Source organism: Polyodon spathula, chromosome 2, assembly GCF_017654505.1.
Source record: "Polyodon spathula isolate WHYD16114869_AA chromosome 2, ASM1765450v1, whole genome shotgun sequence".
Lineage (NCBI taxonomy): Eukaryota > Metazoa > Chordata > Actinopteri > Acipenseriformes > Polyodontidae > Polyodon > Polyodon spathula.
In genome coordinates, this window is record NC_054535.1 from 24,895,314 (window position 1) to 24,911,233 (window position 15,920).

At 40.4% G+C, this 15,920-nt stretch overlaps 1 protein-coding gene and 1 long non-coding RNA gene across 2 annotated transcripts in view; both read left to right on the plus strand.

Annotated features, from left to right (window-relative positions):
* The window catches only part of LOC121294573 (V-type proton ATPase subunit B-like), a 39,086-nt gene extending 35,559 nt beyond the window's left edge, over positions 1–3,527 (plus strand). The window contains exons 9-14 of the mRNA XM_041218374.1: positions 190–313; positions 952–1,102; positions 1,703–1,785; positions 1,883–1,987; positions 2,372–2,501; positions 2,994–3,527. Coding sequence (XP_041074308.1) covers positions 190–313; positions 952–1,102; positions 1,703–1,785; positions 1,883–1,987; positions 2,372–2,501; positions 2,994–3,142 — 742 coding nt within the window. The 3' untranslated portion in view covers positions 3,143–3,527. The remainder of the gene's footprint in view (positions 1–189; positions 314–951; positions 1,103–1,702; positions 1,786–1,882; positions 1,988–2,371; positions 2,502–2,993) is intronic.
* A 1,367-nt stretch (positions 3,528–4,894) lies between these two features.
* LOC121327754 lies at positions 4,895–11,460 on the plus strand. Its single transcript, XR_005951608.1, has 3 exons — positions 4,895–5,028; positions 6,823–6,875; positions 11,400–11,460. It is a non-coding gene; the product is annotated as an uncharacterized LOC121327754 (long non-coding RNA).
* Positions 11,461–15,920: the final 4,460 nt, after the last annotated feature.

Sequence of the window (15,920 nt, forward strand, 5' to 3'; positions counted from 1 at the left end):
ATTATCCCATGAATATGCCATGTATTTCATGTACTTTGCCATAGTTTTTGATAGTGCTTCACCATGCCTGCCTCACTTTTCTTGCTTTACCGTGGGATAGTGAAGTGCATTTATATGAGGAACTGTCCCTGTGTGAATGGAAACAGTATGCTCTGCTGGTCTATAATAATTGTTCTGATTGGCCCACAGCATCGAGCGCATCATCACCCCACGCCTGGCCCTCACCACGGCGGAGTTCCTGGCGTACCAGTGTGAGAAGCACGTCCTGGTCATCCTGACAGACATGAGCTCATATGCCGAGGCGCTGCGAGAGGTAGGAACGGAACTACATTCACTCACCAATACAGAGAAGTGTGTTTAATCATGCTGAATGGTTATTAAACTATTTGTAGTGGAAGTGATTTACTTAAGACACTGAAAAATAAATACATATAAACTAATATCTAGCTGTCTCCTCACTCCTCTTTCCCTCTGTCTCCTTTCTCCTCTTTATCACCTTTTACCCTTTACTCTCTCTTTCCCCTCTTGCCTCTCTTCTGTCTCTTCTCTCCTATCCCATCTCCTCTCCTACCCACTCTCTTCTATCCTGTACTGCCTCCTCTCCCCTCTCTCCTCTCCTCCCCTCTCCTCTTCCCTCTCTTCTCTCCTTTCTCATCTCCTCCTGTCTCCTGTCCTCTCCCCTCTCTCCTCTCCTCTTCCCTCTCTCTTGTCTCTTCTCATCTCCCCTCCCCTCTCATCTCCTCTCCTTCCCTCCCTCTCCTCTCCTGTCCTGTCTCCTCTCTTCTCCCCTCTCCTGTCCCATCTCTCTCCTGCCCCATCTCCTCTCCTCTGTCTCCTCTCGCCTGTCTCCCCTCTTCTCCTGCCCCATCTCCTCTCATGTCCCATCTCTCCCCTCTCTCCTCCCTCCTGCCCCATCTCCTCTCCTGTCACCTCTCTTCTCTTTCTCCCCAGGTGTCAGCAGCTCGTGAGGAGGTACCTGGTCGTCGTGGTTTCCCAGGCTACATGTACACTGACTTGGCCACAATCTACGAACGAGCCGGTCGAGTGGAAGGCAGGAATGGCTCCATCACCCAGATCCCTATCCTCACCATGCCCAATGACGGTCTATCTATCTATCTGTCTATCTGTTTGTCTGTCTCTTTAGGCCAAATAAAAAAGACAAACTAACCTGACTAACACTAGACACACAGTGGACGAACAGAACACAAGTACCATGCTGGCACTCCCAGCACGAAATAGCAATTGTTATAGTATATAATATAAATCTTCTCCTCTCTCTCACCTGTTCTCCACACACCGAACACTCAATCCGAGTGAGCGAAAACGTGCCTCTTTTATGGAATCTCAGTACACCTGCATGTGAATGAATGGTGCTGCCTGTGCTTCCACACTAACTACCCACTTTAATATGCACCTGGCGTGATTGTGCAATCCTCATGCCTAAATACACATATACATTTTAAACACTTGTGCTCATAACCCATATTATATCGTGTGTACCAACTACAATACACCAAAATGAACACACTACACACAACATAGAACACAGAAATACACACAGGAGCAGGGCAACATTGCCACAGTACTGTAGCAGCCCATGTCTAAAATTGATCAGTGTGGAGTGGTCCGGGGGTAGAGGATGCATTGAATGAAACCCTCAAATCTATTCTTCTGTACTGACCCGCTCTTCTCGATGCTTTAGATATCACCCATCCTATTCCGGACTTGACTGGTTTCATCACAGAGGGGCAGATCTACGTTGATAGACAGTTGCACAACAGGCAGGTGAGTCTGGCTGGTTTCAGTGAAGTCGTTGGTCCAGCTGAGTGAAAGGTCACTCTTTTAAAGTGTCTCTCTTCCCATCTGCTCCCTGCTGCTTTAGATCTACCCCCCGATCAACGTGCTGCCTTCACTGTCCCGTCTCATGAAGTCTGCCATCGGAGAGGGAATGACTAGGAAGGACCACTCTGACATCTCCAACCAGCTGGTAGGCCCTTCCCACCTCCACTTTCCTTTCTCAACTCCCCTCTTTGCCTGTTCCCCCCTCCCTTCTCTCCTCAAACTTCCTTAACCATTTCTCCACCATCTCCCCCCTCTATCCCTTCTTTCACATTTCAAAACAATTCACAGATGTACCCTCAGTAATTCAATACTTATGGTATTTTTAAGTATGTATAATTCACCATACCTCACTGTGCTTTCCAATACATAGATTTACTATGTTTAAGTGTACTTTGCCATGCTTTTAGCATGTAGTACACCAGTAAGTTTTAAAAAAGGAAGGCCAGCCCCCTGTTTCCATTGCCCATGGTTAATATTCAAGCATAGAGCCCCCCGGTGCACACTCACCCTTCCCTGCTCTCGCCGACAGTATGCCTGCTACGCAATCGGCAAGGACGTGCAGGCCATGAAGGCCGTGGTGGGGGAGGAGGCGCTGAGTGATGATGACATGCTCTACCTGGAATTTCTGCAAAAGTTTGAGAAGCAGTTCATTGCCCAGGGTGAGAGGGGAGTGAGGAGAAGAGGAGAAGGGAGGGGGGCAGCACGAGGGGTGCACAGTGATGCTGTGTGTCCTGAGATCTTTCTAGGGTAGACACATACTACCCTTGTTTTTGTGTTTGGGAGTCAGAAAGAAACCAGTCCTAAAGAGGAACTTGATAGAGGTTCAGTCATCATATCCAGAGTTAATTTGTTCCGGATAGCCCCGGATCCCAGCTCTGGTATAGTTTTTAAATGATGAACTGTATCTTTTCTTTTTTTTTTAAATAGGTTTTTTATTGTTGCAAAAAAGTAACTATATCTATAACATGTACAGTAAAAAACACGTTTTAAAATCAGTAAGATGCTTCACTGGGAGCCAATGTACTGAATTCAAATCTGGGGAAATGCAACAGGTAGACTTAGTGTGAGTCAGTATTATGGCTGTGCATGTCGGTAGCCTCTTCTGTTGTCACTGAGCAATGTGTTTCTGTGTCCTCGCTTGTCCCCTGTAGGCCCCTATGAAAACCGTACAGTGTTCAACTCACTGGATATCGGCTGGCAGCTCTTGAGGATCTTCCCCAAAGAGATGCTGAAGAGGATCCCAGAAAACATTTTGTCGGAGTACTACCCTCGGGAGACCAGGGATCCCACCCAAGACTGACCTGACCTACTCGCTGCACTCACATACTGACACACATACAGCAGGACTGACTCGGCCCACACCACTATACTGACACAAACAGTTACAATACAACTCACTCAACTTGTTTTGTTCATATATACAGAAAATGTATTGTTAGGATTTTCCACGATGGATATATTTAAGGCAAATGTTTGGGTATTCAAAAATACACATGTACACTATATAAACTCAGTGTAATAATTATGCTGATTTTGCAGCTTGTACATTTTACTGATTTTCCATAAAAAGGCAATTAGATATCGTTCCTTATAACAGAATCTATGCACCAGTGTATAGCTTGATATATTACACCTGTGTGTATCTTGATATATTACACCTATGCATAGCTATTATAAATTAAAGAAAAACAAAATCATTATTGTTTATTAATTATTTGCTGTTTTGTGTCTGTGCAATTCAAGTTATGCAATTAAAATTGCTTATTTACCTACTGCTTATGCCCTGAAGTAGATAGGTGCTGTCTATTGACGATCATCGCATGAGTCAACTCTCCTTGGCTCTGGTGCAGTCCTTCTAGCCACAGCTGTCTCCCTCTGATAGTTCAGTAACTCCTTTCCTAGAATGCTTACTGAGAGGTTAAAAGAAGCTTTCCAGACTAGATTCAATGATTTAATGGATGTGGTGCAGCTAAAGCCATCACAAGCTTTTATTTCAAACTCAAGAATTAATGAAAATCGAAGGACAGTTGAATAGAAAGAATCTCAGCAGTGAGACATTAATCTACTGCATGTACATGTGAGCATGTAACTCTGATATACAGACAGATGGACATCTGCCTTTATATACCCCTACATTCTGATCCTCTCAATAGCTCAGGTGTGTTCAGATCAAGGTTCTTCACAATTCAGTAAGTATGTACTGTATGTTTGTGCACTATCACGATATAAGTCTTGAATGAGCAGTTTTGAAAGAAACATGTGCTTTGGCAAACTTTTTTTTTTTTATTTGAACATGAACAAAGTAATGGTTAGTGTCAGGAAGGAAGGCCTTTAAGGGACAGTGACAATTTCCCTCTCAAGGTGAAATGACCAGGAAAGTGCAGATTTCTTTAATCTAGTGTAGTTTCTTTCAAATCTATACATTTCAGTCCTTCCAGAAAAAACCTTTGACAAACTGCCTCACAAAAACCAAATCTTAAAGCTTCAATCTTTGGGAATACTGGGAAGTGTATGCAAGTGGTTACAAAGCTGGTTAAAGCAGAGGAAGCAGAGAGGACTTGTACGAGGGCAAACCGCGAACTGGGACCATGTACTGTACTCATTCGGATACTGCATTTCTTATGTTCTTATGTTTTAGCTACAGTCCCATTAAAGGCACAGAACATTACACAGGGGTTCATTATAGTAAGTCATTGTACATGTCAGATAAGGAACAGCAACACAGTTATTTAGAGAATGAGTACATGCAGTTTTCCTTCCTCTATTTCCAGTTTGGATATAAAGAAACCTTATTCAATCAGTCAACCAATCAATCTTTATTTTGTATTTTGCCTTTCATAGTGGACCACCTTCACAAAACACTTTGCAAGATGCAGTAACACCAAGAAAATCCATAATACTTTAAATACAGAGAAATGCATAATACATGATATACAGTTAAAAAAAATACATTAAATTTGACAGGAACCTTAAAGTCATTTTATTTTACAAACAAATACAGATCTGAAACACGTGCTGTAAGTTCAAGCAGGAACAACAAGCAGTATGTGAATTTTCAGTTCCCTGAAGTAGAGCTTGACAAACTGCACAAGTATCAAAAGCACTGTAAGAGGAGAGACTCAAGCAAAATACAATAAACAAGAGGCTCGAGTGGGGTTGCGGAGAGCATGATGTGGGGTATCTCAGGTGAGTGGAATCATTTTACTAACAAGGGTATCTATTGTGCAGATGAAATACACAGACATCAAAGTGAGAAAGAATGGGTGATTTACTGTAACGAAATGTGTGCCCACAGCTTCCCTTTACAGATGTTCCACTAGGGAGAAATTCAGAGCTCACATAATTATATATAAAAAAGCATATACGCACATACTCTGTATAGAGTGTTGTGCCATGTATATTTTGCATGCTTTGAATAAATGCAAAAATGTTATGTACAAAAAGTGAAGCTATTTTTCAGCCACTCCTTGTGGCATAGTTGTACAATTTACACATCCTATCTTACTGTAATACAGTATAGAGTAAGTTGGTGCCAATATTAAAAAGTGATAGAACTGCATATGTGTAATATGAATCCATATAAAGTATGATTATTTAAAGATCACACCCTACTAGTTCCTAACACCAAAAAACAAAGTGTGCAATTCTTCACATTATTATATTTACAGTTAATATGACTTCCTCTAAAATGCAGTGTGCTTACCTGTCCTTATTTAATACATATATTAGTCTCACCAAACATGAGTTGTATTAATTAGTGAGCTGTTAAACTCTACATGAGAACATCTATTATTTTGTTTTATATAACAACATGAAGTGCTCTTGTAAAATCTTCTTTATAATTAGGCTTACACTCCTGTGAATCAGTGGCAGGAACCAAAACTTTTTCTTTATCAAAATAAAAGTACATTGACTTGCAAGACTCAAAAGTTGAAAAGAGTTGAAATGTTCTAGTCCTGTCCAAGTGTACATGGAGTCATATGGTAACTCTATACAGGGCAAGTTTCTTTTACAAATGTTTGTGAATGCAAAGCTGTCAAAGGTTCTGTGGGTTACCTTACAATTCTCTCAGGCTAAGAATACTGAAGGGAGAATGTCACTGAAAAGTCTAATACCTGAAACAGCATCGCTGGCTTGGGTCAGTTTAATGGTTTTGCTAAATAAGGAATTCTGGTGCGGAACGTCTGAAAAAATGAGTAAAGATGTCACTGCTGGTGCATCTGCTAACATCAGAGATCACCAGAATAGTGCAGACAATCGCACTGATGCTGGACCTCATTTAACCATGTGTAACATTGGATGATCTCTTCTTTAAAGCTGACCTGCTAGTCCTATAAGCATGTTATACAGTGTTTTAGTGATTAGCTGCTTAGAACAATAGGCCTGATTTACGAAGGGTTTACATCTTTGTACAATTGAAGCATAGCTTAGTGAAAGGAAAACCAAACCTGTGTTTGTGACAAACCAGTAAAAAGCAACAGAAGCACATTTTTAACTTCTCTATTTTTCTTACTTCTATGGCATTTGTGTGTAATACATCAGACATTGAGAAAGACTTCTAGTCTAAACGTGTGCCACTGAATCTACACCAAAGGCAATGAGAAATGCTTCAAGTCAAAACCTGAGTCATTGAATTTACATTGAAGACATTGATTAAGATTCCTTGTCTAAGTGTTTACATAGTAGTCAGTGTACAGCGTAGGTCAATTTATTTATAATGTAATATTTCTTAGAAGTAATTTTCATACACATTTAAGAAACTGGAGAAGCTGATGGCGTTGATGAGAATGCTTCCAGTTGTGCAGCTGCATGGCAACCACTGTGTGTCTTTGTGATTGTTGACTGATCCGATCTAGTGATCCTTGGCCGAGTCACTTACTGTAACCAGCTCAATTGATTTCACTTCCCTATGCCCAGCCAATCTTGCAAATTAGTAATTTATTTTTTATTCCTTTTAAAAAATGAGTTTGGTTTTGGCAGGTTTTCTGGAAGAGAGTGAGAGTGATTCCTCTGAAAATGATAAGGAAAGACAGGTAAGGGGACTGTGTTCTTTTTTACCCTCGATTTTCTCCCCAATTTAGAATGTCCAGTGATGTTCCCTTACCATAATGCAAACTCCCCCACAGCTCAAGGGAACTGAAAGTTCAGTGGCCGTCCTCCAATCATACGACCAAGCCAGCTTCCTCTTCTACACCCAGGAACTAAATGTTTGAATGAAAACAACAAAATCTAAATCCTTGAAACTTTCAATTATTTATAAGAACCGCAAGTATAGAAAAACCCAAGTCTACTGCAGAGAGCAGGAAAGGAGGGTACCTTTATAAATATAGTAAAAGCATGCCACTCAAAACTATTTACCATTCAGTAGTGCTAAACACCAAAGTGTAATAAAGCACAGGTAAGCAATGTAAAGGGTAATAAAGCACAGGTAAGAAATCTAAAGCACATTTCTATGATGTCTCCCTTTGGATCTTCCGATTGATTAATTCTATGGATCCTCTAAGTAAGTGGCTGCGTGGTTTTGTAGAGAACAGAAGTGTAGGATTGATATATTGTTGATTAACGAGTCTGGTTTGTGCTACGAATCCACAGAAAACTGTAGATGCGTCAACTGAACCACAGCAAGAACAATTCAACAGAAAAGTGAAGACCATTTTATTACGCAGCAATCTTTTTCAACAATTAGTTAAATATAGTATTACACATTTCAAACCTAACACTTAGCAAAGGGCTTGCGATTTCAATTTAGCATTTTGCATTGTTTGCTAAAAGTAATGCAATTGCACATTAACATAATGTAAAAATGTTTTTATAATTACAAATTCATTTCCACATAAACAACCCTCTTCTAATTTTTATTTCACATATCAGGAGCAACAACAATTACATCACTCCTTAGTAAATCTCCATCAATTACACAGACGTATGATTTACACTCAGCTTTTGCTTTTCTTTGGTTTAACTTTTGTTCAAATAAGCTACAGCACACTTTCATTTTTCCACAGTACTGCCGATGATATTTAGGTCTTCATCTGTTTTAGTTTCGGCAAAACTATCAATAACTTTACTCTCTGTTCCTGGTTCGCAGTCCTTTATTTTTCTAATGCCACTTTTATGTTCTACTTCTAAAACACAGTTCTCACAACTATCTTCACTTACAACAGACACTTTATAAATGGGATTTGAAACTCAAGCTCTGAAGAACTCGTTACAACATTCCCACAATATGAGAGTCAAATATTTCAACTGTTTGAACTAAGCGTAACAAAAGAGCAAAGAAACAGTTCAAGCTTTATTTTAAAGGCCGTAATTTGTTTGTTTATTAAATGTTAACAGACATTGTTAATTTATAGCTAAGAGTTAGGGTTAAGGTTAGAGTCAGGGTTAGAGTTAGGTTTAAGGTTAAGTGTAGGAAAAACCTGATTTAATTTGCTCTACAGTAACAAATTTGAACCAATTTCAAATATGATCAACTGAGTATTGATCATCCATCGCGCTCTCATGTTTGATTCATCATCCATAGGGCTCTGTTATTTGCAGTTTTAGCTGGACTATTATATATTATTAACTAACAGTCAACCTAAAATAATGTACATGAACATGTTTATTGGCTGTTTGTTAACAGTTAATAAAACCAAAAAAAAAAAAAAAAAAAAAAAAAAAGCCTGTGACAGGATGACAGAGTGTATTGAGGCTCAGAGACAGAGTAAAGGCAAAATAAAGTTATTTATTAAATAAAAATAGTCAAACAAAACAGGCAAAAGGGCCAACAAAAAGATTCAAAAAATAAATCCAAAATGAACTTACAAAATAAACAGTCAGTTCCAGGTCTTCCTTTAATTCTAAACAAAAAAACTCAACATAAAAGCAAACTCCCAAACAAAGGAACACACACCAAACAGAAAACACACTCACTACTCGCTACCAGCCAGGGCCTCTCCCCTGGCTTTTATCCCCTGTGGCTGGAACCCAATTAATCAATAATTACTCAATTAGAGCTCCAGCCACATTCTCACATGTTTTTCTGGCAGGGATTTAAGACAAGGGAATTTTAACCCCCTCCCTGCCAGTTCCAAACAATCATATAGACGGGGAGTTCCATCACATATCCCCCCCCTTGTGCCTAGCACACATGGCCCCAACGGCCACCTCCCCCCTCAAGTCTCAAAGTCCTCCCAAAGTTGCCGCTGGTTCTGGGATGGGGAGAAGTCATGGTCCATGGGGGGGCCAAGGTGGAATATCCAATTTCCCATCTGGCAGGTCCCATCGGGACTGAAACCCCGTGGGTTCCACTTATCCCTCTGATGGCGGAGGCGGGGGAACGGGTGGCCCGGCCCTCTGGCGGCGGGCCCCTCGTGACCGGGCTCCCTCTGATGGCGGAGGCGGGAACGGTGGCCCGGCTCCCTCTGGCGGCGGAGGCGGGAACAGAGGCCCGGCTCCCTCTGGATCCCTTGGCGACGCGAGACCCCCTAGCCCCTCTCACTACGCTGAACCCTCTGGCGACGTTGACGACACTGGACCCTCTGGAAATGGTGGGCCAGCATCCCTAGGAGAAAGCACCCTGAGAGTCTCTCTAGGCAATACAGGCAGGCAGGCAACCCCAGGCGATGTGAAGCAGTTGGCCTCCCCAGGCGATGGCGTTGTGCCTCTTAGCCGCCGAGTAGCTTGTTTCCGCGCTCCCCTCAGTAGCCGTTACAAAGGCTGGGTGGGTCCTCCAGCATCTTCTGCTGGCTGTGGAGGGAGAGACAGCTCTGGCTGTTCTCCCTCTACTGGCAGTGGAAGGAGAAACAGCTCTGGTTGTTCCCCCTCTATTGAAGGTGGAGGGAGAGACAGCTCTGGCTGTTCTTTCCCTGCTGGTCCCTTCAGCCCTGGGCCTGTGGACTTCCCCTTCTTGGGCCGTGGACGCACCGACTCCTCCTGCTCGGGCCGTGGATGCACCGACTCCTCCCGCTTGGGCTCCTCCCTCTCTGGGTGATGGCAGCGACTCCACCCCCATTTCTTCAAGGTGGGGGATCTCCCCTATGTATCGCCAGGTACGCCAGGACCATAATGAAGATTTCCTGGAGGGACACCAGGTGATGCTCTCCCTCCCACTCCTCCCATCTCTCCCCATCTCTATGCCACAGCATGTTGATGGCGACGGGAAGGTCATGGGAGAGGTCCACTTCAGGGTGCACCAACCTCTCCCAGATCTCCCGTGATGGTGGTGAAGGCGGTGCTGGTGGGGTGGCTGCCGAGGATGGGGTTGGTGGTTGCTCCTTGTCTGGGTTGTGGGGGCATCCTGCCCAGTTGTGACCATTTTCCTCACAAGGCCCACACCAGTTAGCAATTGGCCCATCCGGACATGACCTCCACCGGTGGTCATCCTTCCCACACTAGGTGCACCACGGGAACAAGCTTGCTAGGTCCTCCCACAGGGTTTGGGTTGGTGATGGAGGCTGCTGCCGCTTCTGCTGTTGCTTCTGCTGCCTTCGCTGCCTCTGCCTTTTGCCCATCCTTCTCTCAAAAAAAAAAGTACAAAGGAATCTCCAAAAATTCAATTTTTTTTTTTTTAAAATTCAAAAATTCCCCCAAAAAGAAAATTCCAGAAAACAAACAAAAAATACTGCTCTGAGCCTCTAGCGCTATCCCACTTTTAATACCAAGTGTGACAGGATGACAGAGTGTATTGAGGCTCAGAGACAGAGTAAAGGCAAAATAAAGTTATTTATTAAATAAAAATAGTCAAACAAAACAGGCACAAGGGCCAACAAAAAGATTAAAAAAATAAATCAAAAATGAACTTACAAAATAAACAGTCAGTTCCAGGTCTTCCTTTAATTCTAAACAAAAAAACTCAAGATAAAAGCAAACTCCCAAACAACACACACAACACACACACACACACACACACACACACACACACACACACACACACACACACACACACACTCACTCACTCACTCACTCACTCACTCACTACTCACTACTCACTACTCACTACTCACTACTCACTACTCACTACTCACTACTCACTACTCACTACCAGCCAGGGCCTCTCCCCTGGCTTTTATCCCCTGTGGCTGGAGCCCAATTAATCAATAATTACTCAATTAGAGCTCCAGTCACATTCTCACATGTTTTTCTGGCAGGGAGAATTTTAACCCCTTCCCTGCCAGTTCCAAACATAGTCATATAGACGGGGAGTTCCCAGTCACACAGCCCTTAAAATAAAGCGTGACCAAAAAAAATTACAAAATTAACAATCAATTGAATCTCATTATCAAACAAGTATCAATTAGGAAGAAATGTTTTAAGTTACATAAAAAACTCAAAGTGTTGAACAGGTAAGAAAATAATTCAGTTTCTCTAGACAGACATTTATCGTTTTTAACTCTTATGTAAACCATGGTAAATGCATACTATAATCATGGGGAAAACTGCATAATCATTGTACACATTTACTGTGGTGAACTTTAAGAAGGGACACATTAAAGTTGGGAGCTCTTTCTTTCATAGAGTTGGAGATGAGATGTACCAAGTGAAATATTATTACTGTGTTGTTATCTGTCCTGCAGAGCGAGGCCCTGGCTCAGGAGAGAGATGAGGCAGAGGAGAAGCTCACTCAGATCGAACAAGGTAGAGTCCTGTTCACTCTTCACTGGGGCCCGGGCCACTTCTGCTACTGTCCACAGTAAAAGTGAAGCAAAGTATAATAAAATAAGAATGGTAAAGCATAGATTAACATTGTGAAGCCGTGAGAGGTATGGTAAACAATAAAACAAATGGCAAGCCATGGTAAACTATTGTAAATGCATAGTGTAATCATTGGGAATCTGCAGAAATACTGTGCAAGTAAACTTTTATAAGGGCGGCTTAATGTACAGTCCAGACTGGAGCGATAGCTATGAGAAGAGGCTCCACTCACTCTTCACGCTGTGTGTCACCACTTTCATATTGTCCTGCGTTACCCTTTCCCAAGAGGGAGGTTTGCAAGTTATCTTACAACAATCTTGTCAAATGATATTCACAAAGTCTTCAGACACTGTCCACTGTTACTGTCTTGCCATCTTCCTGCTGTCCTCCTTCGAGCCATGGATTCAAATTGCAAACACAATGAATCACATAACTTATTCTTCCCTACGAAGGAGAAACAGTAAAACTGAAGTGTGCACATATGAAACGGCATCAAGGTACATCTCCAATCCCCAGGGGTGTGTGTCAAGTGGAACATGCTGGAACGCATCCCCGTGTCACAGGAAATTGGTAGACCATGAAAAAAGTAGATATCGCCTATACTGCACATGCATGAATATTGCCAGAAACAAAATCAAAGGGGAGTTTTTTCAAAGTAAATTCATGTTTAATTAATTGTTATTTTCAGATGTATCACACCGTTCAAATGGTTTTTTTCCTTCATTTTTAACAATGTATTTAAATCAAGGCCGTAGCCAGCTATGAGGCACCAAGGCACATGCCTTGGTTAAAATCATACCAATAATTATTTATTTAGGCCCTTTTACACATTTCTTTGTCGCAAATAAAAATGCATTTCATCCCTTTTTGCATTTGAAGTAAGTAAGATACTTAAAGGGTTATTTCAGGCAGCTCATGATTGCCACTGTAGTTGAGTTGAGGGTTGTGTCGAGTTCCTCGCAGCCGATCAATCAATAGAAGTCAAATGCATATTGATTATAAATCAGAACACAGCCAAACAGCCTATCAAATTGACTGGTCCGCTGAAAAGCTTGAGCAGCACAACCCTGGTTGTAATATGCACGCTAAACTTTCTCCATTGTCAACCAGTTTAAGCTAATTTTATTTCTGAATGTGATTTTATAATTAATATCACGGAAAACTTTGTGTATGTGCAGCGTGCACGGGGGAGGGCAGCAGCAGGGCTATTGGGTGACGTAATCATATACGAAGACATACGCCCGGTATACGCTCTTTTGTACAGCGGTATCGGCGATATGCTTCAGTGCGAGACGTTCTGGGTTCATGCCCGCCCTTCGTCTGTGTTTGGATTGCCTGCCTGCGGGAACCAGGATCGCTACATTGGTGTCAGGGTGGACGCAGGTACCCCGGCACGCACTCGTCGGACTGTGCCTGGTGAGCAAGTCCGGTGCGGACTTCAGGCTGGCAAGGGAGAGTGGGGAAGGCAGCAGAAGGGCTGGTATCTGACGTAATCACTGCCTCGCCCTGTGTGATGCGCATGTCTGCGGGAACCGAGAACGCTACATATGCAAGCACTCTTGTCTTCTGTGTATTTGGATAATGACAACACTGTTAAAATGATTTGTTTGACAGAATGGGATTTAAAACAAACTGATATTTATTTTATTTTATATTGAATTGGAATGTTGCAAAGAAAAAGCTACTTATGTACAAAACCACACAGGTCCTGCAAATTTAGAACCTCAGGTGCGCAAAATTAATAGTATTTTTGTCATATATATATATATTATATATATATATATATATATATATATATATATATATATATATATATATATATATATATATATATATATATATATATATATATATATATATATATATATATATATATATATATATATATATATATATATATATATATATATATATATATATATATATATATATATATATATATATATATGGAGTATAGAAAAAAGAAATTAATCTTTTGACCCAGAAAAACTGGGGTCAGGGGTGAGCATGGTCAAGTGTCTCGGTCATTTATCAATGCCGTCATGGAAATGTGGTTACTTTACAATAAATATTATATTATAAATGTATATAGCAAATATATATATTATATATATAGATATAATATATATATATATATATATATATAATAAATTTTTTTTTTGTTAAACTAATTTTGATTTAAAAATCGTTGACAAACGCTTACTTTTTGCTTCAAAAATATCGTTCCTATCATACTGTAAGCAAGTATGTGTTTATGTAGGCTCCCTAAAACTAAAAGTTCCACAGGAAATTTGCACAGTGATTTTTGCAGTTTTACAAATACAATCCTGTGCATTTATCATGTTTAATTTGCTGTACCATACCTTATTGCTTCAATATGCACCCATAAGCTAATTTGGTTGTCATGCAATACCTGTTATACAAACATCAACAAAAAAAATAGGCCTAACATGGTTTCAATATTGATATGTAGACTATATCCCAACTTTAAAAAAATATAATTGTGTTGAGTAGGGGGTCATTCAAATTTATGCTCAATTTTTATAAAATTCTAACACATTTTAACATAAATTGCACATAAAAAACTATTGCATGATAAATGCATGAGTCACATATACAAAATAATGCATTTATTAATTTGATTTTAATATTTGCACCACGAAAAATGATATACAGTTACCAGAATTTAACTTTACCTTACCACCGTTTGGGTAGAAAGGTAAAGTTAACAACTATGATTAAATCATAATAATAGTCAGTAACGAAATATACAGTGAATCATAATTAATTTAACAGTAAGTCATAGTCATTACTAGTCATATATATTATATATATATATATTAGATATATATCTATATATATATATATATATATATATAATATGTACACACACACCCCACACACCACCACACCATATCTATATATCTATGGTTATAATTGATGATTATGTATATTACTATCGACCTAGACAACAATATATAAACATGACAGCGTCGTCGAGGACCTCCTCAACTTACTGGACCTTTACGTCAAAGCTCTAGCTCGCGAGGACAGCACTCTTACGGCTGGAGAAGCGACGTTTCCTGCAAAGGTGTCACAGTCCGACCCGGTGTTGGCACAAAGGCATTCAAAATTTTTGAAAATTAGAGTATCTCAGAGTGGCAGGGGATGAGGGGACAGGATCTGTAGTGGCAGTGCATCAAACTGCACTGCCTGTTACCGTAGCAACACCAACACACTGACTTCCTGGTGGCTTTCATGTTTAGACATCTCCTCTAAGATTCAAAGTATCAAAATATCTGTGGTTGTCATACATGTCTGAAACACTATGATCCACTCTGCAGCAAGTAAACCTTAAACAAAACATGCAGTCATACACCTGACTGATCCAAGATCTACCTGTTTCCTAGTGAGACTTATAAAAACGTTGTTAAAAGGTTTAAACTCAGCAGCTCAAAATCATTTCAAATAGTCTTAGCTCATTATCTCTGAAGGGCTTTCTGTGGGAGACTAAAGGTAAGAGAGTGAAACTACAGTAGTTTGATTATGAGTCTCAACCTCAGTCCCTGTGCAGGCTTCCCTGCTGACAGATGTGTTGTGATGAACTGGTTGGGTTATTTGCTGCTGTTAAGGGAGTTCTCAGCAGGGAATCTCACACATGGGTAGGAGAATAATACTTTTTTTTTTTTTTTTTAAAGCCCTTTCCATTCTACCTTTAAACTAATACAAAAAAAAAAAATCAGCTGCAATGTTAACCTGTAAAACCTTTGTAAACAACAGCAGTTATTTAATTACATTACATTACATTTTTGTTTCAGACGCTGTCCCTTTCCAGTTATTTTCTATAGAATAAACATATAGTGCACGAGGAGCAAGTAAAAAAGTATATAAATAAACAGTATGAAAGAAACATACACTGGGAATTGTTCAGATGAATAATTAAACAGCAGCTTAGCCTAGCTGTCTCTCACAGGACTATTTTTTTTTTCAAATTGAAAGCATTTCATACAGTAGACCTCTGATCAGCATTTCTGCTGAACCCTTCACTGGTATGCACGTCTAAGAATGATGTTTGTACGATGTTGCCCTTTTAGTTCGTCATGAGAAACTCTGCTTAAAATTGCACATAATTTATCTGTGGCAAGATACAGTTTTTGGCTATGAAATGAAGTGTATTCATTTGCTCAGGACTCTAGATTGTTGTTTTTATACAAAAGAGGAGCAAAGACTATGGGAAATGTCAACAGTAATAAAATTGGCTTGGAACTTTTCCAGAGGACCTGAAAGACACGTAGTAAACGTAGTAAGGATAACGTTGCAGAAGTTTTCACATTTGTTTATGAAATTGAGCCTTATTGTAGGACTTGGATTTCATTTTGAAAACGGTCTGGGTCAAATCAAGT